General features: G+C 45.5%; 1 protein-coding gene across 7 annotated transcripts in view; it reads right to left on the minus strand.

Moving 5' to 3' along the window:
- tenm2a (teneurin transmembrane protein 2a) overlaps positions 1 to 15357 on the minus strand; it is a 221406-nt gene that overhangs the window by 95380 nt on the left and 110669 nt on the right. The window contains exon 1 of one of the 7 annotated variants that reach the window (XM_042218474.1): positions 13229 to 14360. The exons of 5 other annotated variants lie outside the window; for them this stretch is intronic. In XM_042218474.1, coding sequence (XP_042074408.1) covers positions 13229 to 13307 — 79 coding nt within the window. In that variant the 5' untranslated portion in view covers positions 13308 to 14360. Of the gene's footprint in view, positions 1 to 13228; positions 14361 to 15357 lie in introns of those variants that run through there. One more of the 7 variants, XM_005916486.2, reaches the window with a different exon arrangement.

The following is a 15357-nucleotide window of genomic DNA, read 5'->3' on the forward strand; positions in this document are numbered from 1 at the left end:
ACATATTGAAATGAAAGGTCAATTTCTTGCCACACCACTGGTCTGCCCAAGAAACCTGAATTGATTGATTTGACTCAATTGTACTGCAGGCTGAGTATACATACATACATATACATATATGTGTCTATACACACACACACACACACACACACACACACACACAAATATACATACATACACATATAGATATATATATGAAGAGAAAATAAGCTTCTTGTGTGCTTCGTGCAGCAAGATCCAAAACCAAAAAATCCAACAATTCTGTAATTATCTATTATGATCACTGTCACACACACACACACACCTACACACCTTGGTGTGAACCTGGCATGGTAGAAGTGCTGGAGGATAGGTACAATTGGATCACTCTATTCTAGTCATGGTGTCGGAGGGGGGGATTTTGTGTGAACAGATGGTGTTTACCTAGTAGCAGGTTGGTTGGATCACCTAACCACCCCCCTCTGCCGACCATACCATTTTAGCAACACCGAGTATACAACAGGCACGCACACAGGACGCAGACACTTGGAAACACGCACGCACGCACACACGCACACACAAAACAAAGAAAAAACCCAGACATACACGCCATTCCTCTCATCGGAATGAGGGGTGATAACTCGCCAAGCCGCTGTCGGGGAAAGGATAGAGATAAACGAGGGGTGACGAAATGAGAGAGAAAAAGAGCAGCTACAGAAGCAGCAACAGAGATAGAGAATGAGGGAGTGGAGTGGAGGAGAGGAGAATTGGGCCACTGGTGTTTTTTTTCTTCCGTGGTCTGTAGTTATGTAGGTCACTTTTCCCTCCAACTCGGGTGTGGGGAATTTGTAAATCTGACATAATAAAGCGTTTGGCCCGCGGTGATGCTTCTAAAACGTTTCATCTCTTCTACCTGTGTTCATTACACCACTGCAACAACTAGAGGAATGCAACTCTACTTGGTGATCTAAAGATCCCAAATAAAGTAAATGACGAACGAAAGGACAATAACTGATTAGTTCCGTTTTCTCTTTCTTTCTGGTTAGAATCTGATGTTGACACCAACGTGTGCGCATTCATTGAGAGAAGAAACTCCCCAAAAAAGAAGAAGAAAGAAAATTCCTTTATGGCTCTTGAATTTCACAGAAGGCCACGAATGTTTGGTATTTCATGCTTGCCTTCCTTCCGAGACTTTTCTTGTAAGAAGCGGTGGGCGATCTGAAGCAGAACGACAATTCCCTCTCTCATTAATAATTCACCTGTAGCTCTGACTGCACCACACTGAACCAAAGAAAGAAAGAGGCGGAAGAAAGAAAGAAATACAGAAACATCACATGGCCGTGTTTTCTTGATGACACAGCTTGTCCCGTCAGCCTTGAAACGTCAGAAAGTCTGCACGTTTATGCAAGCGCGCGCGCGCGCACACACACACACACACACACACACACACACACACACACACACACACAAACACACACACACACACAAAACACACACACACACGCGCATGCACAGAGGGGCAGACGGCATAGTGTATGAGGTCTGACAGTGCTCTCTGAGGACCAGCCTGTGTTGCTAAAATAAGGGCAAGTCTGGAAAGAGGTGGATTCCCCTGGAGTGGGGCACAGAAGAGCACTAAAAGCTAAGTGGAGATAAGAAAAAAAAATAGCCTCGAGAACTGGAGGATGAGTGAGAGGATGAAGGAGAGGAGGAGAGAAGGTGAAGGGCCGGAGAGGGAGGGGAAAAGAATCGAGGATGGAAGAGAGGAAGGAAAGGAAATGTCAGGAAAAGGAGACAAAAGTGTGCTTGTATGGTGCAGTTTTAGTGCAATATATTATTATATATATTTATTCTGGGACTCGTAACGTATGAATGGCTTTATGATGGAAATGCCAGAGAAAATTTTTGAGAATTAAAAAAATTATAGGAGGCTGCAGAAAAGCTTAAGTGAGCGACAGGCGTAGGAAAAGTTTAGGCATTAGCTGGTTAAGCGTGGTGTGTTTCTTATGACACTCTCAGTCAGCCGTTCCTTGTTTCTCGCTGACAGCATTTGTGTTTGTATGTATCTAAGAATGTAGATATTTGTATAGAAGCGCACACACAATTTATCCCCCGCCAAGCAAAGAAGCGAGGCAGAGGGATAAATATTTGTCTGTTTGTCGGCAAGATTAAGCTTAAAAAAAGAAGAAGAAGAAAAATAAATAAATAAAACGGAATATCTGGAAACTGCAAGGACGGATGCATTGTCAGTGCCCTTCAAATTATTATTAGTATTACATTATTTCCTTTTTGCCAGTCGAGCCTTAATTGCAAGTGTGAGATGTTATCCAATGAATCATGACTGAACTTTCAAAAAGATGCGCATACTCTCGCTATCTCTACGCCTCACTTTTTAACTAAGCGAGTCCTACGTTAGTTAGTTAGTGTTACAAACCCACAAATACGCACGTCCACGTGTGCATGCATTCTAAGAAACAACAAAAAAGAAAAAAGTAGCGCGCACTCTCTACTACTTCACAACTTGGCGTAGAAGCTGTGGAAACACATGGAACAAGGGTGTTACTTTGGCAACATGACTAAGAGCTTTTTACTTCTCTTTTTCCGCTGCGCACCATACAACACTGTGCCTCCTCCTCCTGCTTCTATCCTTCTGTTTCTCTCTCCTTTTGCCTGTGTGCCTCTTTGTCCCTCGCCCTCTCTCTCTCTCTTTCTCTGTATCTCTCCATCTGTGACTGTGTGTAGGTACATTCCTTCTCCATTAGCTGCTTTTGTTGCTGTGCCAGGGGACACCGTGGGGTGGGCTGGGTAGGTGGGAGGGAGGAAGAGATCTGGAGAAATGAGTAAGAGAAAAGGACGACTGAAAATAAGAGCCACAGCTGGATGCAGCACCTTATCCTCATGCTCTACCTGCTCTCATATATGGGATGCACTGGAAAATGACAAGGTTCAGAGTGGACTGTATGAAAGACGCACGAGCCAAAAACAGCAGAACAAGGCACAAAATAATAGCTCTGCAGATTGGCAGCACTGCAGCGCTGTCTTTAAACGGGATTGCTTTGTGCGATTGTAATTTTTGGGTTTGTTTTTTTATGCATATGTACCCATTGTCTTAAGAAAACAAGCAGTATTCGTGGGCTGCCTGCTGGCTGATGCTGGAAAACAAAAACATTCAAATGAGCTGCTTTTTAAGTCATTCTTGGAAAGAAAGGGGAAAAAAGGAAAAGAGAAAAACCTTTGATATGTTTCACTCAGCCATCACTCACGCAGCATGTTTTGACTCCCCTACTTTATTTCTTCCGTGCCATATTTGCTTGTATTGCTTGTTTGTTCTCAAAGATGAGGTTATGGGCTCTGAAAATTGGCAAGTGGTGCTTTAAATTTGTGTGGCCTTGATCAGGTCACGCAGCTTAAAGCAGACACACAGAGCAGTGCTTCTCAGTCAGAGAGCCCTAAACGAGTTTTAAAATATTCTTGAGGGGAGGCTTTTATCAGGAAGCTTTTTGGTGTCTGAGTTCAGCTCCGGCGGACGAAGTCATCTCCTTCCGTCCGGCTATTCTAATTGAGGCTGCCACGAAATGAAACGGCAAGTCTCCCCGTCTGATGCTGATGCAGCCTGGGTAATATCCTTGCTGCATCCCCCAGTGCGCTGTTTCAATCTCACCCAGTCGGCGTGAGGATGAGAGAGCGAGATATGAGCGTATGGGCACCGAGGGGAAAGGGAAGTGTGGCTGTAAACAACCTCAACCTGTTCTCAGAGCTCCGACAGACCTGGAGAAAGGGATGAGACGAGCTGGAGTGTGTTTGAGCAGAAACACTCCTCCTACTGTCTCCTCTGTCTGCCTTTTCTCTCTGCAATCCCTCTTTCCCTGGGAGCCAGTGTGTGTTTGAGTGGGTGAAACACTGCCACAGTCCTATTGCCTCCCGTGAGACGCTACTTCAAACAGACTGGAGAAGTACTGCCAAGGGTTCACTTGCTGGATGTGTGTATGTGTGTGTATCCCCCATCTTTGTGTGAGTATTGTGTCTATACACACAGATGCTCTCTGTGCCTCCGTGTGTCATTTCGCTTTCATATACTCCTATAGTTATTTTAAATTCATTAAAATACACACGGGCACGTTCCAAAACAAACTGTCATCAAAGTGGAGCTGGTATATAATCAAACACACCCTCACTTTCTCGCTCTCTCTCTTGCTCCAAAACACACATTCGCAGACAGACGTGATTTAACAAATCCGTGGTGTCTATTAGGCGTGAAGGCCTCCCCGCTGTGTGAGACATATTAAAACTCGGATTAGTCCAAAACAATTACAAAAAGCTACAGATCCAGAGCCACGGATGCTCTAAGTATGTTTGTGCGCACGCATATGTGTGTGTGTGAAATTGCCTCTATCGCCCCATGTGGACTTTATACTCTGGGGGTGGGAGGCGGAGGAATTGCTCACATTGCTCACGCAGCTCACGTTTTATTTAATACTTGGCAATTGTTGATGAGCAAAGGTAGCGGGGACCTTGAAGCACTATGCTGCTCTAAATAAAATTGAAAAAACAAAACAAAACACTCTGAACAGAGCAATGGCAATGACTCAAGTCTCATTATATCTGTGTGGTTATGTTCCAACAGTGATGCGCAGTTAACAATGTTAAGAGCTCTGACAAAAAGAGCAAAGGGAAATTTGCTGACACTAATATACAAATACACATGATGGAGCAATGCTTCGCTCCCGTTGCTGGTTTCCGAAAACTCACCTGGAAAGCGCTCCCCTGTTCCCCCGCCTCCTCGTTTCTCCTCTCGCACGCTGCTGCAGCAGCTCTTCAGGCGCTGCGCGGGCTTCCGGTGTGTCACAGTATTAAAAGAAACAAATTTACGTCTTGTCTATAAATCATTAAAAGACTTAGCCCTGAGAAGCATGGCTGACTTGTTTGCACAATGTAAAACGAACTGGGCTCTTAGATCATCTGCCGCTTCTTAGAGTAAGAACAGAGATAAGTGGATCATCACGGAGCTGCTGCGTGCTTGCAGAACAAATTGCTAAAGGTCTGGAGTGCACATTGCTGTGAATGTGTGTATATTTTTGTCATTCTTATTAAGCAAATCACCCTGAAACACGATTTCTAAACACCCTTCCCAATATCTGTTATGTAAATCTTTATTTTTAATTTCATGCATGTGAAACTCCTCCAAACTACTTCTGTGTATAAAGTTTGCAAACTGCGCGTCGCTACACTTCCCTTCCTCCCTCGACTCCTTTGCTCTTTTTGCTCACTCCTCTCTGTCCATCCGCCTCTTCCTCCCTATCCTCGCCGACTCTCCATCTCCTCCTCAGCAGAAGAAGTGGGAAGTCTACCTGCTGGATAATCCTGCATTACATCCCTAATCCCCTCAACGTGTTCTCACACACACACACACACACACACACACACACACACACACACACACACACACACACACACACACACACGGTAAACAATAGATTCGGCTTTTGGAGGATTTACACACCTGCAGGTACTGCAGATTTTTTTTCCTTTTCTGGAAGTAGTAAGTAATAGCAGTAGTATGTGCATTATCAAGTGACAGGTTTTCTACAATCTCCTGAAACTTATAGAAAACATTCACTGTGATTGGATGTAGAGGCACAGTCCTTTATGACTATAAGACTGAGCCGCAGTTAGTGAAGGGTCTGCTGACACTGAGCTTATCTAAGAAGATATACGAGTGTAAATATAAGGAAAAGAAAACAGAGGTGTGCAAACACTGAGCTTTGGGAGTACGTGTGTGCGCATATGATGATCTTCTCTAGCGGGTGAGACGCAAAAAAGGTGCGATAATTGAGAGCAACGGAAAGTGGGAGCGGCGTGGAGCGATGGAGGCAGAGCAGCGGGCGAAAAAGAGAACAGAAAGAAGTGGGGATGCGGGGAGTGCGAACATCTCTGAGGAGGGGTTCTCATTAAGAAGTGGCTGCGGGGTCCAGCCGCTTGGCATTGATTTGTTTTAAAATCCAAAGCTCAGCCATCGACAGGCTCGGTGTCCTCAAGTCCCTGTCAAAGCCAACAGCCACACGCATCGCACACAGGCCTGTTTAACCGCAAGTCAAACCACCAAGATATTTTTCTCTCCTATTTCTCTAAAATAACAGCCGATACTTAGAATAACACGTGAATATTTCTGAAATGACATTAATAAAATATTTAACTTGTTTCATCCATTTCGCTTTCAGAGTTAAATGAATAAATCACAAGCCCAAACCAAAAAAACCCAACAAATCCAAACTCCTCAAACACTCAAGTCTGCATCTGCTTTCACATTCTCCAGACTTTTTCTTGTGCACGAGCCTCTCAGCGCGCACACGTGTGTGTCTGTGTGTGTGCGTGCTTCTCGCTGAATAGCCAGTGAATAGAGGCCATAGGCAATCAATAGCAATCTACGGCCAGCATTCGCAATGCTAATGGAACTGTGTGGAATAGCTGGCATTTGGCCAGTGCCATCACTGAAGCATCAGTCTGAAAAGCACACATGTGTATACACACAGAGAAAAAGGTTAGACAGACAAAAGGTGAGAGCCACAATGTGTGTCAATATGAAAGACGGCGAGAGTGAAGTAGACAGAGAGAGACACACATGCGGCGAGATGAATGTGCCGGGTGACATTGTTTAGGTGATCGAGAATGATCGATGGAATCATTTCGGTGCCCCCTTTGCCCTCCTGCACGGCCCATCTCCCCCTCATCTCCCCCTTAAGCGCTGGTCATTAGTAACACAGACACACGCACACACAAACACGCGCTAACACACATGCACAGACTCCTTTTCACTTTGTCATCATCCCTAAGGCAAGGTCACAGCGCACCGTCTCCTCAGCACGCGTCTTCTGTTTCGTAGTTGGAGCTACTTTCTGCTGAATTAGGATGAGAGCGGCGTTAACGCTGGTAATGAAAAGAATGGAAAAAAACTGTTATGCAACTATAGATTATGCATTGAGCTACGAAGCCACATAATGTCTTATTTGTGCAGCGCAACAGTGGCATTTACAAGTCTTTTCAAAGTCGGAGTCTGCAGTTCAAAGTGAGCTGAATCTAGTGAGTAAATCCCTCCTGAGCTGTAAATATGCCTGCACTGTGACTGAGCGCAGAGAGAGAAATAAAAATTAATAAATAAATAAAGAAAACCGCAACAGAGAGAAAATGGAAGCTGTGATGATGTTTTTCTGTTTAATCATCTCCTGGCGGAAGTGAGAACATTATGTCGAGTTAATTGAGGGAGAAGTGAAAAAACATTTTAGCCGAATGTGTATCACCCCCCGCCCCCAACCTCACAAAATTGATGGACGGCTAATGTACGTCTTTCGGATGAGCCATTTCGTTCTGTTCGTCAAAGTAATTCCAAAGTAATAAAACTTGGTCTGTAATTCATTACTCTTTGCGTGGAGACGAGCTTAAAGTCCCCCCCTCCCTTTTTTTCAGTGATTTAAGGCACACACATAATCGATAATCTCTTTCTTAAAAATGAATGTGACAGCACTCCAGTGAGGGGAAGAATATAGCACTAAAGGGAAACCTCATTTTGCACTCTCCATCAGTGCCATTTATGCATTAAGCTACTCAAGTATCCAAACACGGTACCCTCTGGCAATTGGGAAAAGAAGCACCTCAAGCTATGCCCTACACAAAACTATGAGGACAGCTCCTCCGCTAGACGCGAGCACAGAAACACCTCCCTTTCTGCGCTTGTAATACAATCCTATATTTGACCTCTTCTTTTTGCGCAGCCAAAATACCCGACTCTCCCCGGCAGAAGCAGGGCTCTTTGAAACTGCCGGGTGTAACGCACTAATGCATGAGCTGTTGTCCTCACCCAATCCCTTAAAATCAGCTTCACATCTGTCCCGACTTGACAGCCAGGGAAGCAGCCAGTAGCTGGCGGCGCGGCGTGACTCACAGTCTGGGGCTGGAGGAAAGGTAGTCACTCCTCCTTTTTTTCTTCTTCTTCTTCTTTTTATGGTAATAACACAGAACCTGAGGAGAGTGTTCACGAGAAAAGAGGAAGAGATGCAGGAGGGAGAACAAAAGAAGAGGTGAAGAGTTCAGGAAGCTGGAGTCAGTGCTTTGGGGAGAAGGATATTAAAGATGAAGGGAGGTGCTGAGAAGGGATACGTGGACGGGAGGTAGGAGCAGCAGCAGCAGGAGAAGCAGCAGAGGGGTGCAGATAGCAGAGAAATGCGAAACATTAGATAAGATGAGGAATGAAAAGGAGAATGGTTAGTCGGGTTTCGAGTTTACAAACAACGGCGTGATGAGTCAATGAGTCACGGCTGTCGCTACTGCAGCAGAAGGTATAATGAGGCTGTATAGATGAACGATGGCATCTCTAGGACAAAAACTCCTTTCTAGCAGAAATATGGGGATCAATTTATCACTTGAGCCTGACTGTAATTGTGACACTTTCATCTGTCTCGTAGTTAGCTTTGGCACGGATCGATCACTCAGAGCGTTAGTGTTGCATGGCTAACAAATGGCGTAACGTTGCATCCTACACAGCTGCACAGATTCAGGGATGGGATGCTTAAGAGAAAGTTAAAAAGGTGAATGAAACAAATGATGAATACCTCTAAAAAAATCGAATTCTTCTGCATGAATATGGAGGAGAAAGTAAGAAAAAGGGTTTAAATTAACAGCGATGCCACGCTTTTGTTTTCTTCCTCCTTTTCTAATTTAGCTTTTGAAATGAAAGCAGAAGAGCCAGAAGAGATAAGAAGACACTGAGACAGTGTCAGGCGTGGATGGAGGGATGCTTAGAGATATGAGAGGAGTGGGATGTGTTGGGGGTACAGGTGACACACATGGCAGCGCCACATGCAGATGGTACACATGGATGAGCAGCCAGGGTAGTGAAGCGTAAAACCAGCCAGCTCACTGATCAGACACACTCACACACACACACACACACACACACACACACACACACACACTCAAAAGCATGCTGAGAACACCAGTTAGCTTGCCAGCCCTTTACTCACCCAAATCACCACTGTGAAAATTAATACCGCCAACCGTCCATACAAACACACACACACACACACACACACACACACACACACACACACACTTTATAACAGACACACATACAGTATACAGTATTATCAGTAATCAATAAAAGCATTAAATATTAACATAGGAAAATGTATCTATAAAATTTGTGAGGAACCCTTTCTGAAGCATTTTACTATAAAACTTCAAAAGTGTCTTCAATTAAAAAAAAACAAACACTCCAGGATCCTAAAGTTTTAATATCGGCGTGTTTAAGCTTAACGATTCTTTTCACTTTCCATTTATTTATTTTTCCTTCAAAATGGACTCGAAAAGTAAGATTGACTACCAGCTTTTCAAGACACACACACACACACACACACACACACACACACACACACACACACACACACACACACACACACACACATCCCCCAAAAATCCAAACCAAGAAAAGCAAAAACAAAACAGCCACGTAAGTGCTTACCTGATGAGAGACAGTTCAGACAGAGCAATACAACCTAAGCCCCACCCCCTTGCCTCAATCTTGTGAGTTCAAACATGCACGAAAGTGTTATACACCAGCACTGATGGCCGTGTGCACAATAAAAACATGGGGTGTTGGGGAGGACACAAGGGGCTAAAAGCAATCTTCCAACTGACCTTGAGTGGGGAGGACAAAATGCAGTGATGGAAGGAAGGGGGGGAGAAAAAAAGCCAATGCGACGAAAAGGGAGTGAAATACTTAATCTATCTCCCCTGGTGGAGGGAAACAAATGCTTTCACTGTGATTGAGGACACATCGCCCTCACACACCAACACACACACACACACACACACACATGCGCGCGCACACACACACGTATACGCGCATTCTGGCTTAAGGAGGAACTGGATAGGAGAAGCAAGAGTGAAACTCATTTTCCTGAAGCAGAATGGGAACACAGAGAGAAGCGGAAGAGGAATCTGTTTGGGGAAGGCGGAGTAGTACAGGAGAAGGCAAAGAGGCCGAAATAGGTGGAAACATGGGGGGTGGGAGCAGACAGAGACAGATGGACGGAGTAGAGACAGGGACGGGAGAAAGGGAGATGACTGCTAGTGACCGGCCTTTGTAGATGACTGTTGTTGCTCACTTTTGAGTCAGCTTCACTGAGGCAAAGTCTTAATGACTCATGACCCGATACTCCGCATAATCAAGCTGTGCCTGTGTGGGTCTGCGTGTGTGTGAGTGTGCGTACGAGCCACTAGTCTTGTAACAGAGAACTTTATTACCATCTGTTCCCACACATGCTTATTTGTTTAGCCCTGACATCCACGTCTTCTTCAATCGCTTTGCTATTTTTTCCTCTCCCACTCTGTGCCTCTTCCAATCACCTCTCCTTTTGTGTGTGTACCCCCCTCTTCCTCCTCCACCCCTCGCTGCCTGCGTGGAGGGGTTGTGTTCCAATAAATAGCGTCCGACCCAAAAAGGAAAAAAAATAAATAAAAAAAATCAGGGCCATTATCTCCGCGGCTTCCTAACTACCTCGCTCGTCTTGGTGACATGGAATCGCGCTCCAGCCATTTTAATCAAAGCATGTGTGTGCATGTCAGCCTGTCTGTGTGTGTTTGTGTGTGTGTGTGTGTGTGTGTGAGTGCCTCAGTACCTGTAGAGGCCATTAGGTGGAGCTGGTGCTTGGCTGAAAGAAAGGGACAGAGGCAAGATGGATAGCTGAGCACAACGGAAGGGAAGGCTCACTCTCTTCTACCTGGTATCACAGATTTTCCTGGCAGTGTGTGTGTGTGTCTGTTTTTAAAGGTGTCCAAGTGTGTTGTAGTCTGGATTGCTTGTGTCCAAGGGAATCAATTATTCATGGTACAATGAGTAGTAGAAGTGTTGATTACAGACTTAAAAAAGCAAAAGCAGAAGAATAAGTAATATTATTTTTCTCTTTTTTTGTAACCTTAAATAAAAGCACAGGTGTGCCGTTAACAAGCATCCAGCTAGCCCTACCTTCAAAAACTACAGAAAAAGAAACGCCTTCACTCAAGACAATATTATAAAACAGACTGTGTTTAAGGACAATATCAATATCAATTACTTTCACACGTTTACCTGTGACAGCATTTTGAGTTTTAGTTTTCGCAAATGTGCTGGAAATCAGCGAGACTCTGTGTGAAATTCCTCACAATAAGATACTGACACCTCGGATGAAACATGCAGATCTTCCCTCTGATTTGTGAAAAAAAACAAAAAAAACCTCACACACAAACACGCACAACACAACACACAGACGCACATGCACCTGTGCGACCACAGATCTTGTTGGCAGTTGAGAGAAAAAGGGACGGTAGCCTGGAGGAAGGGCAGGTGTCCACAGATGGAGCTCTCTCTGTCTCTCTCTCTGTGTCACAGATGGACCCAATCACACCTATTTCTCTCTCACATGCCCTATAGCTACATAATCGGTGTGTGCGTGTGACTCTGACTTGTTTATTGTCACATTAAAAAAAAAAAACAAAACGAAAAAAAGAGTGTATTCTGAATTAGCCTCTAAATATGCATACGTCTAGCCTACAGCGGCGAGCGTGTGTTGTTTTTTGTGGGTGAAGCAGAGGCTGAGCAACGAGGCCACGGCAGACATCTACCCCACCTATCACTCTGCGCGTCGGTCTGCTCGGAGCCAAAGTACAACTTACGGCAAATATGCTCACAGTCGGATGTTGTCATCATCGCGGTTTAGGACAACTTTTAATTTTTTGTATATCTGGTGACAGCTGAACATGTGTGAGGCGGCCTGTGGGGGGTTTGTCTGTCTGAGATAGCGGGGGTTCCCGCTAGCCAATGGGACCACACAATCTGTAAAGCAGGAAGTGAACCACCGATCTGTCATCTGTCTTCATAAACCCACCAGTCAGGACCCTCCTAATTAGTCACCATAGAAACCATGGCTAATTCCCCGGTCTGCCATGCCAATCACGTCCTGTCTGTGGCAGCAATCAGAAAGGCACATTTATCCACCACTGGGCCGGATCCCTGTAACAGATGAGTGTGTGTGTGTGTGTTTGGTGGGTGGCTTTGTGTGCATGTGTATGCGTGTGGGCGGTTCAGAGAGTTTGTATGAGCTTGTCAAAGGCTTGTATTTCCTTAGACAATGTTGCCTTTATCTTAAAAAAAACCCAAAAAACACACGCACACACATGCGCACACATTACGCCTGTCTAGCTTGTAAATTCATAATGTTTGTTCAGATAGGAGGCAGATGTGTCAGAGCTGCTGAGAGGGGTGTGTGCCACGTTGTGATTTTCTGTGGGAACTGTTTGATTAGCCTGACGAGTGCTAGCAATCCCCACACACCCACAAAGCAATCAAGCAACTATTATATGGCTCGCACACAAACACAAACACGTACATGGATACAGACGTAGAGATGTGCCGCAGACGTGCTTAACCTTTCCCTCGGAGGTCAAACTGTTTGGTCAAACAACACCGCCAAGCTAAAGATGACCCCTGCGGGTCCGTTCACACGTGGGAGTTGAGACTCATCAAGCCAGTTTGATTTTTTTTTTTAAATAAATGAAACCCACATCTAAATAGTCAATCAATTGATCAACAGCGGACTAGAAAGGCAAATAGCTCGAAATAACCTTGTAAATATTGAAGAACACACAGATGAATACATTATAGATCGACGTGGAGGGGGTGGAGAGGGGGGACAACCTGTCCCATCCATTTCTCCCCATCAGCTGCCTGTCAGTCACTGCAATCGCCGTCAATTGGAACGTGCTCACCAGAAGGCTGGGGTGGCTGACACACAAAGATGCTCTTACATCCAACTTCAAATCAATAAAAAAAACCCACTCGGAATCGCATCCGAACGGCGCATGCTGGCATTCACGGATGCCAATCATAACTTCAAGGGCACATCAAAGCCAAGTTCTATTCAGATGTATGCCCTTTGATCACCACCACTGCCTCCACCGTGCACGCACATTCTCGCACTTCGCCATATGTATATATATAACCTGTGATATAACGGCAAGTCATTAAAATTAAACATGTGCAGGCTGGGAAAAAAAACATAAATAATTCAAGATCCGTGTGTGTTCATCCACAGCAGACGAATTACAGGGGTTTGCGTAGAGTGAAGTTCGAGCGTGGCTCTATTGTTCCCGCTGTCTGCAAAGAACACAGCACCATGCCATCTGACCGCTGTAGTGACAAAGAAGTATCCGAGAGTCCTACCTGTCTCGTGAGAGAGGGTCTTGGTCCTTCCTGTGTTGCCTGCGTGATGCATCGCTCCGTACTTGTCGCTCTTTCTCATTAACCCTCTACCCTTATCTCCTCTCCTCCACGCTCCACTCCTCTCTGTTCCCTTAAGAGTCCTCTTTTCTTGATTCTCAATCTTTTGCACTCTGTTTTCTCCCTCTTATCAAAGTCCTCGCTGTCTGTCGCCTCTGCCTCGCTGTTCTTCTTCTTCACTCTTGATTTCCCTCCCTTCTCCTCTCTCTGCCTATTTCAGTGAGCTCTGTGAAGCACAATCCGCTAGCTGAGTGCTGGAGCACCGCGCAGGAGCAGAGAGAGAGAGAGAAAGAGACACAGAGCAGAACGAAGAGCTACGAGCACACGCACGCACGCACACACATACATGCGCGTGCTCGCACACACACTTGCGCTATGTGGATCGACACACTTGCGCACGTGTAGCTGTTGCTCTGCAGAGATGAACGGCACAACACCAAAACACCGGTGGGGAGGGGGGGGAAATGATGAGCGCAATGCCCTGCACTGCTCTCCCTGCTTTTCCAGGAGACTGCAGGTCTTTTTTGTCTCCCCTCCTGCTTCTAGTCCTCAGTCCTTTTTTTTGCTCAATCCGTCACAGATCAAGGCCAACTCGGGCACAGGGGAATGGATGGATGAGAAAACACTGAGAGTGAGAGCGCCTTTCAGCCTGTGGCAGGCAGCGCAGAAGACAAGGAGAGATGTGGCTGTGGCTCCATCCTCCATCTGCCCACAGCTGAGACTGAGAGCAGACTCAACACACACACGCACACACACCAGCTCCCTCGCCCTCTCTCTCTCTCGCTCGCTCTCTCCCTCGCTCTCCCAGCAGCGATGCACCAGCGAGATGGAGGGGGAGTAAGGATGACGGCGGGAACTAACGAATGAGCCGAAGGAGAAAGAGAAAAGGGGTTGGGGTGAGACAGTGAAAGAGGGATGGTGTAGTGGTAGAAAGGAGGAGGAGGAGTAGGAGGTGGCAACGAGGGCGGCAACACGCAATGGAGCCCACGAGCGCTAGAGAGAAAAAGAGTGACAGAATCATGGGAATGTGACAAAGCATGCACATTAGAGGAAAGGGGAAGGGATAGAACGGTTACGAGGAAAATACAAGGGAGTGGGTGTGAGAGAGGAAAGATGGAAAAAGAGAGGAGGAAAGGAAAGGTAGGAGAACAGGGGTGAGGTTAAAAGGAGAAAAGACGAGGCAGCAAAGCGGAGACGTGGAGCAGGACAGGGGGGAGGAAGGGCAGAGGACACTGCGGCGCTGAAGCCGGTAATATGTCAGATCTCACATGGGCACGCTCACATCCACACCGTGTGCCTAAAAAGGAACGATACAATGTCAAACAACGCAGGACGATAGCAGCCTGTGAAACAACACTTTTTAAACCTCACAAGATAAAATAAAAAAGTGGTACTTTTCATTTTTCTTTTAAAAATAAAAAATCATAAATTATTTGTTCAGTGGCAGACAATGATAAACAGAACCTTGCACATCAAGCTTGTCAGACAAATCTTCGAAAATACAAAACTGTACTTTCTATCTCCATAAATGGACTCCGGCCAAAGTCTCAGGTGGGAGGTTACCAGGTGAGTGAAGGTCCTCGCACTGCCCAGCAGAGGGCACACATCTAGTCAAATATCAACCGCAAAAAGAAAAAAAAAAGGCTGAGGCCAACCAACTCATCATGTTTTTACAATATTAGCATAACCCCACATGATTAAACACATTAATCAACATTCAGTATGCATCCAGGCACATCATTTAAGACACTTATCAGACATTATGCAGCGATGCATCTTCAAAGCTGCTCATCAGATATTTCAACGCTACTATGAAAGATATATAAGCTAGTCATTGGTAAGCCAGTCTGTACGTTCCTCTGTTTTTGCACGCTGGAGAACCAATGTGGAAGGTAAACTTTGCTATAAGTCAGACAACAAGGATGCTGCTCAAAAAGAAGTGGATGCTTATTAAACAGATACAGTCTTGCATGCGGTGAGGGGCAGGTATGAAGCTGCTACACAGGCAAAGAATCCGGTGTGTGTAGTAATGAAGAGAGAGGACGAGATGAGCAGGTATGACCCATGAGGCT

Source organism: Haplochromis burtoni, unplaced genomic scaffold (assembly GCF_018398535.1).
Source record: "Haplochromis burtoni strain Fernald_Lab_line unplaced genomic scaffold, NCSU_Asbu1 Contig_19, whole genome shotgun sequence".
Taxonomy (NCBI): domain Eukaryota; kingdom Metazoa; phylum Chordata; class Actinopteri; order Cichliformes; family Cichlidae; genus Haplochromis; species Haplochromis burtoni.